The 8,931-nt window shown below is 40.0% G+C and overlaps 1 protein-coding gene across 1 annotated transcript; it reads right to left on the bottom strand.

Moving 5' to 3' along the window:
- Positions 1-4,642: 4,642 nt before the first annotated feature.
- On the bottom strand, positions 4,643-8,633 carry LOC311150683 (uncharacterized protein). Its single transcript, XM_084188187.1, has 4 exons — positions 8,293-8,633; positions 7,131-7,691; positions 6,106-6,870; positions 4,643-5,722 (listed from the first exon to the last, which is right to left on the bottom strand). Exons 1-4 carry the CDS (start codon positions 8,552-8,554, stop codon positions 4,761-4,763), a joined length of 2,550 nt encoding a protein of 849 aa, XP_084044313.1. The 5' UTR covers positions 8,555-8,633; the 3' UTR covers positions 4,643-4,760.
- Positions 8,634-8,931: the final 298 nt, after the last annotated feature.

Genomic DNA, 8,931 nt, shown 5'->3' with positions numbered 1-8,931 from the left:
TATCCTGTTGTCTAGTCACTTTACCCCTACCTACAGTATACTGCTGCTACTGTCTATTATCTATCCTGTTGCCTAGTCACTTTACCCCTACCTACATGTACATAGCTACCTCAATTACCTCGTACCCCTGCACATCGACTCTGTACTGGTACTCCCTGTATATAGCCATGTTATTACCTGGTACTCCCTGTATATAGCCATGTTATTACCTGGTACTTCCTGTATATAGCCATGTTATTACCTGGTACTCCCTGTATATAGCCATGTTATTACCTGGTACTTCCTGTATATAGCCATGTTATTACCTGGTACTTCCTGTATATAGCCATGTTATTACCTGGTACTCCCTGTATATAGCCATGTTATTACCTGGTACTTCCTGTATATAGCCATGTTATTACCTGGTACTCCCTGTATATAGCCATGTTATTACCTGGTACTCCCTGTATATAGCCATGTTATTACCTGGTACTCCCTGTATATAACCATGTTATTACCTGGTACTCCCTGTATATAGCCATGTTATTACCTGGTACTCCCTGTTTATAGCCATGTTATTACTGAGAGAGAGCCTCAAATATAAAAAAAAACTTCAAATTTCCATAGGAATACATGGATGTTGACAGTGCTATCACTATCTACAGGTCTTAATGTCTATGGTTAGAAGTCTATGAATGTTAGCAATTGTTATTCTAAAAGCTAGCTACATCAGCCATTGACCCATCAACCAAAATGTAAAGGTGCACTATGCAGGAATCTCTCTGCCATTTCCTGATTGCAAAAATTCAAAAACTTCGCCTAATTTACGTTTTTGTGACAAAACAAGCAAGTATTGTGTAGAGAATCATTGTACCATCTAAACTGCTGTGAAATATATTTTCCATAACCAAAAACATAGTATTTTCAGCTGTTTGTGAAGTTGGTGTACAAAACCGAACGTAAAAGAAGCAAAAACTAAAAGAAATATCGCACATAGAACAGATCTACTGCTTCTTAGACTTGCTTTCAATGAGAAGGACAGATCTATAACTCACATTTCGATGTGAATTTGGTCGGGTCGCCCACCCAAAATTGCATATTGCATCTTTAAATATGTCTCCAAAATAAACCTAGCAAACCAGACCTATGTGAAGCTAGCCACAATAAGGATTAGCCACAATAGTGGGATTTGCGGTTCACCTTCAATATAAAAAGTCCCCCCATTGAAACTGATGCAAACGGATACAAATAGTGGAATAATGCCATATTCGGACTAGATCATGCTAAACAAGGCTGGAATGTTGGTAAATAAATTCAACAAAAGACAATGAGTTAATTTGACCCCAAAAAGTTTGAAAAATCTGTTGAAATCGCACAGTGAATGTATTAGACTTCAGAATTGAATTGGGGCATACTTATTTCACTGTACAGCCTTGCATTTTGATCTTGGGTCTATGAAATAGGGTATGAGCCTTCTCAGTGACACCCACAAAACATAAGTGAAAAGTTTACACAAATATTAGCGCCATAGCACTTATTGCGGGACTTTGACAATGGTGTGAATGGAGCCAAATTAACTAATTGTCTTTTGTTTGATTTATAGAACATTCCAACCTTGTTTAGCATCTAGTCCAAAATGTGGCATTATTCCACTATTTGTATCCATTTGCATCGGTTTCAATTGGGAACTTTTATTTTGAAGGCGAACCGCAAATCCCACTATTGTGGCTAATCCTTATTGTGGTTAGCTTCACAAAGGTTTGGCAAACTAGCTAATTGTCACATTTTTGGTTACCGTAAATACTAGAAAAGTGAGCACCAAATTTGCAAGGGCAGAAATAGGAATCTCTTATAGAATAAGTAAAACAGTGAACCCACAAGATTGACACATTCAGAATATAATTTATTACATTTATAAAAAGACACCAGCAGAAACAAAAAAACTAAAACTTTTTGATAGCTGGAGTAAAAAACTCAATAATTTCAACTACTCAACGAGTACGGTTACATGCGCACAATAATGTGATTATTGTGGCTTGTCGGATTAATATAATAATTTGATTAAAACGTTTATATTAATAATCCTGTTTACATGGACACATCTGAAATCAGGCTACCTGATAGCACTGATGAATGCAGAAAATCGCCAATCAAAATAAACATTCTACAGCAGTGACCATGTTATTTTTGGGAAGCATATTTGATTTGAGTACGGACATATAAAGTTTGTATGTTAAAACTACTTCTAAGACGCATACATTCAGTTGTTCCAAACTCAATTTACTCGCGCTAAAGAGTGAGGCTCACTAGGCTGGTGCTAACACATGCGCAGATCAAACACACCGCTGGAACACTAAGGTCAGGCACCACACCCTAATAGGGATTTTTTCAACTTTTACCAGTTGAATAATAATAATAATAAATAATTTTTAGCAAATATGCAAATGTTGCAATGTCTCATTAAATATGTGCATACCACATACATTAATTTTTTCTGTACACTGGATGAAGTCAGCCTAAATATTTTCATCCAGACTTGTCCAGAGCAGATTGTGGATAAATACTTTTTTCATCTTTCTATCTGTTAAATAAATACTTTTTTTAATTTGTCAAAATATAATGTTACCTAGAATAAAATTTTACAGCATATCAACAATTCCCTCTGGGCAAGTCTGGAGAATATACAGTGCATTCGGAAAGTATTCAGACCCCTTGACTTTTTCCAAAAAAAATTGTTACAGCCTTATTCTAAACTGTATTCAATTGTTTTTTTCTCTCTCATCAATCTACACACAATACCCCATAATGACAAAGGAAAAACAGTTTTTTTTTCATTTGTGCAAATGTATAAAAAAATTAAAACGGAAATATCACATTTCCATAAGTATTCAGAACCTTTACACAGTACTTTGTTGAAGCACCTTTGGCAGCGATTACGGCCTTGAATCTTCTTGGGTATGACGCTACAAGCTTGGCACACCTGTACTTGGGGAGTTTCTCCCATTCTTCTCTGCAGATCCTCTCAAGCTCTCAGGTTGCATGGGGAGCGTTGCTGCACAGCTATTTTCAGGTCTCTCCAGAGATGTTCAATCAGGTTAAAGTCCGGGCTCTGGCTGGGCCACTCAAGGACATTCAGAAACTTGTCCCGAAGCTTTTTTTTGTTTTATTAGCAAAACATTCTAAAAAACCTGTTTTCGCTTTGTCAGTATGTGGTATTGTGTGTAGATTGCTGAGATTTATTTTATTTAATCTATTTTAGAATAAGGCTGTAATGTAACAAAATGTGGAAAAAGTCAAGGGGTCTGAATACTTTCAGAAGGAACTGTATCTAAGGATAACCACACACAATTTGGTGAATGCAGATGCTTCTAAAGCTGAAAAAAATTAGTTTGCGTGTGGGAAGAGTCTGACTTTCAGGAAATGACAGTTAAAGACAAGTACACTGAATTAAGACTACCAATCGTCAAAAGCCTGTTTAGAACCAATCATCATCTCAAAGTAAGTTACTAAATGTAGTCCAGTTTGTAACATTCTCTATAAAATGGGCTTTGAAATTGTGTAATTCAGTGTAGTGAACTTTGAAATGATTGATGCATGTCGATTTTAAAGTCGTTAAAATTCATAAAACTGTTGATGACGGTAGGATGATAAACGAAAGAAAATATAAATGTATTTAAGTTATTTATATTTGTGTTTACTTTTTGAAAATACTAATATAAAAAAATTGACCAAAATACCAACAAATATCAAAATTGATAGGTAAATGCAAAAATGTAATTTCAGCCTGTGGTGCATGGCCTCAAGGTGTCCTAATAATTAGCAAGATTACTCAGAAAACTCGGTGTTTTAATCGGCGTATGTAAGGTATTTACATGACTATTGCATAATCTGTCTACTGCCATAATCAGTTTAATATCTAATTATTACTGTGCATGTAAACATACCCATTGAGTAATAGGCAACCCCTACCACCAACATCTTCACACACAAAACAAGATATGTAAAAGATATGTTAAATTGAATCAATGATCCATAAGTTTGATGCAGGAAGATACGAAAACATTTGAATAATGAAATCGTTTTTTCTTTATACATTATTGGGAGAGATACCTGATGACAACATTATAAACTAAGAACTACTAAAAATGTTCATTTTCCATAGCCCCAGCATTTGAATAGTGTACTGGAATCAACCATTTCAAACAAATATGACGTTTTATCATCACAATTTAGTTGTACTTCTAAACTGTTGCAACACCATCAACTTGTTACCAATAGCAGACAAATGTCACATACTCATTAACTGGTGTCGATTGAGTTTTGATGAGGACGAAACAACTTTCAGTAAGGGTGCGTACCAAATTATAATCCATTTCCTGTATAGTACACTTATTTTGACCAGAGACCTACAGTGAGGGAAAAAAAGTATTTGATCCCCTGCTGATTTTGTACGTTTGCCCACTGACAAAGAAATGATCAGTCTATAATTTTAATGGTAGGTTTATTTGAACAGTGAGAGACAGAATAACAACAAACATAACATTTCTGACATGCGTTTTTCTGGATTTTTTTGTTGTTATTCTGTCTCTCACTGTTCAAATAAACCTACCATTAAAATTATAGACTGATCATTTCTTTGTCAGTGGGCAAACGTAAAAAAATCAGCAGGGGATCAAACACTTTTTCCCCCCCCTCACTGTATGGGCCCTGGTCAAAGGTAGTGCACTAAATAGGGAATAGGGTGCCATTCGGAACGCAAACCAAGACTCTTTGGCCCTTGATTAACCTGTATGAAGTCTCTGATGAGCTTTCAGGCTGCTCTTCTGAGTGAAACTCTTACCACATATCTCACAGCTGTAGGGCTTCTCACCTGTATGAGTGTGCTGGTGTCTTTCAAAATGACTGTGGCGATCAAAACTCTTTCCACAAAAGGAGCATATGAAACATCTATTTCTGGTGTCGTCTGTGGTGGCACTGGCACTGCTGCCCTCTGTACTGTCAAAACTGTCTATACCAAGGGCAAATAAAATTCCCTCTTGACTGTAGTTTGGTTCTGTGATGTACTCTCTCATCGCTGTTTCCTCCTCTACAGGAAGTGGTGGAGGTGGTGCCCGGTCCTGAAACCTGGGTAGTATTCTCTCATCAGCATCCTCCCTGTTCCTTGCATGTAGAGCCATCCCTGCATACTGCTCTTCCTCAATCATATCCAGCTTGTCTTCCTCATCCTGAAAAGACAAGTCTTCAAGTTCCACCTCTCTAGAAGCTGACGTATAGAACCCCTGGTGGTGGTGCTGCTGGTGCAGTCCATCAAAAGGACTGGGATGGTATTTGACACTGGGTGAAACAGGATGGGAATTCTGCTGCTTTGTCACATCGGAGGAGCAACCTGGATGTACTGATCCAGACTCGGTATCACTGTGCCTCTCTGTGAAAGATCTACACAGCTGCGTCTCCCTCCCATCCATGACATACTCTGGGTCGTCCTGATAACCTGGTCGCTCTGTGGTTTGTTGGTGTTGATGTCCTGACTGACTGAGTATCTGGGATCCAAACTGTTTCTCTTGCTCCGCTTTCCCCACCAAGCCCTGCCCCCTGCCCTCCTCCTCACTGTGCCCACAGACAGGCTGTGCTTCAGCAGGTGGGGGCTGATCCATCGGTTCCTCTGGGTTCTCCGAGGGTCTAGGATAAACGTCAGGCTTCTCATCATCAAGCGGAGGTTGTCCCGTTAGCATGTCAGCACCGTCTGCTTGACAGGAAAAGAGTATGAAGTATTTTAGCATAGATTTTAACAACAATACGGCAATTCAAACAATGTAAATCATCCAACGTGAACTGTTTAACTTCATCATAAACCACTGATAGAGAAAGGGAAAACACTTTGTGTCCCAAATGGCACCCTATTCTGTATGTAGTGCACTACTATTGATCAGATCCCTATGGGCCCAGGTGAAAAGTAGTGCACTATGAAGGGAATCGGGTGTCATTAAGGACACAGCCTTATATAATGATATAACAGGCATACTGTCTGTTAATTACAGAATAATTGACTGATTTACGCACTTAAGAGTTAACCTTTTTCATGTATTAAAAGTATGAAAACACATCAATATTATCCTCGTCCCTTACCTCTGTGAGTTTTCAGATGCCCTTTGAGGCTACTCTTCTGGTTGAAACACCTTCCACATATGTCACAACTGTACGGTTTCTCACCCGTATGAATTCGCTGGTGCCTTTCCAGATGACCAACACGCTCAAAAACTTTCCCACAGAATGAGCAGATGAAGCACTTCTTGTCCTTGGTGACTCCTTGGAAGGTTTTAACTTTCCTTGGAAAACCAGAGAAGATGGGCTGATGGTTCAGAGAAGCCCCGTCCATGCCCTGTGAGTTTGGCTGTACTGTCCCGTCACTTGCTATCAAGAGTGTGTCTGAAGGTCCATAATGTTGCTGTCCGACCCGTAAAATCATATCCTCTCTGACATCTACATATGGTTTCCCTGGAGATGAAGCACTGCTGCATGACGCCTCCGCCATTCCTGGGACAGGAGAGTGATCAGTGAGACACTGGGAGTTCTGACCTGAACTGCTGAAATATTCTGAATTGCTCATCTCTATATCATTGTCTGCTTGTGAACCGGACATCCACGGCTGGCTGTCTCTCTCGTACATTGACAGTTCCTCATCCAGTTGATGTTCTGCTCTCCCTGCAGTCTGTTCTTCTGCTTTATGATCCAGTATCTGGGATGCATCCTTCTCCTCCCCTGGCTCAGACTTCATAGGCATTTCAGGAGCAGTTTGGATCACTTCGTCCTTTTCGTTGCACTGCTCTTCCTCAGACTGACGTCTATCCAGGGAAGGCTTCTCCTCGTTGTTAGCTAGTCCGTCCATCGATACTGTGTGGAAAATGGATTAATAAAACAATGGAGGCATAGAATTGTTTATGTCCTATAATAACCAATATATTGGATGTCATTATGTAGTGAATGTGTCCCAAACAGTATCCTATTCCCTATATGATGCACTACTTTTGACCAGAGTCCTATGGGCCCTAGTCAGAAGTAGAGTAGTGCACTAAATAGGGAATAGGTTATTTGGTACACAGGCATGGAATTGTCTTTGACCTATAACCTATGAAGTGATTCTAATCTCTTACCTCTGTGAGTCTTCAGATGCCCTTTGAGGCTACCCTTCTGGTTGAAACACCTTCCACATATGTCACAACTGTACGGTTTCTCACCCGTATGAATTCGCAGATGTCTTTCAAGATGACTGTAACGTTCAAAACTCTTTCCACACAGTGTGCAAATGAAGTGTTTATTAACCTGGCAAAACCTATTGGTCCTCGCTCTCCTTGCGGTATTATAATTCGGGCCAAAACCGAATACGCTTTGAGGGTCTGGGTTTGACTTTACTGTGCCGTCGCTTGTTCTCCTGAGCGCGTCTGACTGATGATAATGTTGTTGTTGTCTGAGCTGTAAAATCATATCCTGTCCGACATCTGACTCTAAATATGGTTTCCCTGGAAACGAAACACTGCTGCATGATGCTTCCTTGTCTTTTCTCCCTGCAGTGTGCTCTTCCTGGTCACCCTCCTCCGCTCCTGGCTCAGTCTTCACTGGAGTCTCATCCGCAGGCCGAACACCTTCATCCTTCTCATTACCGTCTTCCTCAGGCGACGTCCTCCCCACACAAGTGGTACCACTTTTACCAGGCCCTGTGCAAATGAATAAGTATTGTGTGTCAGTCATCAAAAATCATTCACTGTTTGTTTTAATAGTAATCTAAATGAATATGTGCCTGTGGGACAGTTGTGTCAAAGAAGGGTGTAATGGTTTGTAATGATTTGATTTCACAAGTCTCCTGTTTCTATAGCGGGATGTACAAGTACACACCCTGGACAGGATACTAGTCTGTTGTGGGGCATTACCCCTAAATCCATCTCCTTAATGCGGAGTGCCAAGCAGAGAGAGAGTCTCTATGGTCGAACCCCCAACCTTCCAATCTCAGGGCGTAGGCCTGCACTCTGACCACGGAGTTGGTTATAATGATAGTCTTTCCTATTCATCTCCCGTCCCATTGGACAGTCAGAGATATGACTGGAAGACACACGAGGCCTTCAGACTGAAAATGATTAACGTTAGCCCTGGGCTAAGCGCAGTCTGAACGCGAGCAGGCTGATTAAATAGGCCTAGTTACATTGTTTACCTGCAAAATGTGTAATATTGCTGGCTGACTAATGTTACGTCACGTGCATAGTTAGCTATTGATAACTATTGATTGATTGTAAAATAGTTATTGCTACTACGTCGACCCACCTCTCCCAAGATTCCCAGCAGCGACTGATCGACCATGATGAATGCGTTTTCGAGCTTGAATCCCTCGAGCTCTTCGAAGCTCGCTGTCAAGTTGTTGTACAGTCTTTTTCAGGACGTTGATTTCATTTTCCCGTTGACACATTTCCACACGTAACACAACTATGCCATCGTCGACTACTTTGCTAATTTCTGCAACCGCAGCTTTAGAAAGTAACTCTATGATGGAAGCGATCTGAGCCCGGAGAGAAACACTGCTTAACATTTTTCAAACGTTTGCTTCTGCAGATGATTGAAACTTTGTATCTAAGTAATATGCTAATAATTTGGTTTAAATATGCTAGCAACAATGTGAACCGTGTAGTTCTGTGCAGCTACAGAGAGGAAGAGGCGAAGCGAGAGCTTTTAGTCCACCCAAACTCTGTCCAAGAAAATAAGCCCACGAAGTGAGGAATTTTTGTACGGAGGTCAACGAGAGAATGTCGAATTTGGTCAGCAAAAAAATTAATTGGTAATTTGCTACGTGAGGCTTATTTGAAAGAATATACGTTTCGTAATGGTTAGGTTGTTATGAATGTACTGATATAAGTGAACCCATGTGGCAATTTAGGGGGGGAAAAACGACTATATCTGAGTTGTCAT

The sequence above is a fragment of the Coregonus lavaretus genome, assembly GCF_964263955.1.
Source record: "Coregonus lavaretus genome assembly, chromosome: 23".
Classification (NCBI taxonomy): Eukaryota; Metazoa; Chordata; class Actinopteri; order Salmoniformes; family Salmonidae; genus Coregonus; species Coregonus lavaretus.
This window is presented reverse-complemented; position numbering and strand designations above follow the sequence as displayed.

Excerpts from the sequence above, each read along its gene's own strand:
- LOC311150683 (XM_084188187.1), bottom strand. The coding sequence starts at position 8,554 with ATGTTAAGCAGTGTTTCTCTCCGGGCTCAGATCGCTTCCATCATAGAG. Across the intron at positions 7,692-8,292 it reads TGCTGGGAATCTTGGGAGAG|GGCCTGGTAAAAGTGGTACC; the intron begins GTGGGTCGACGT and ends TCATTTGCACAG. Across the intron at positions 5,723-6,105 it reads GCATCTGAAAACTCACAGAG|ACGGTGCTGACATGCTAACG; the intron begins GTAAGGGACGAG and ends CCTGTCAAGCAG.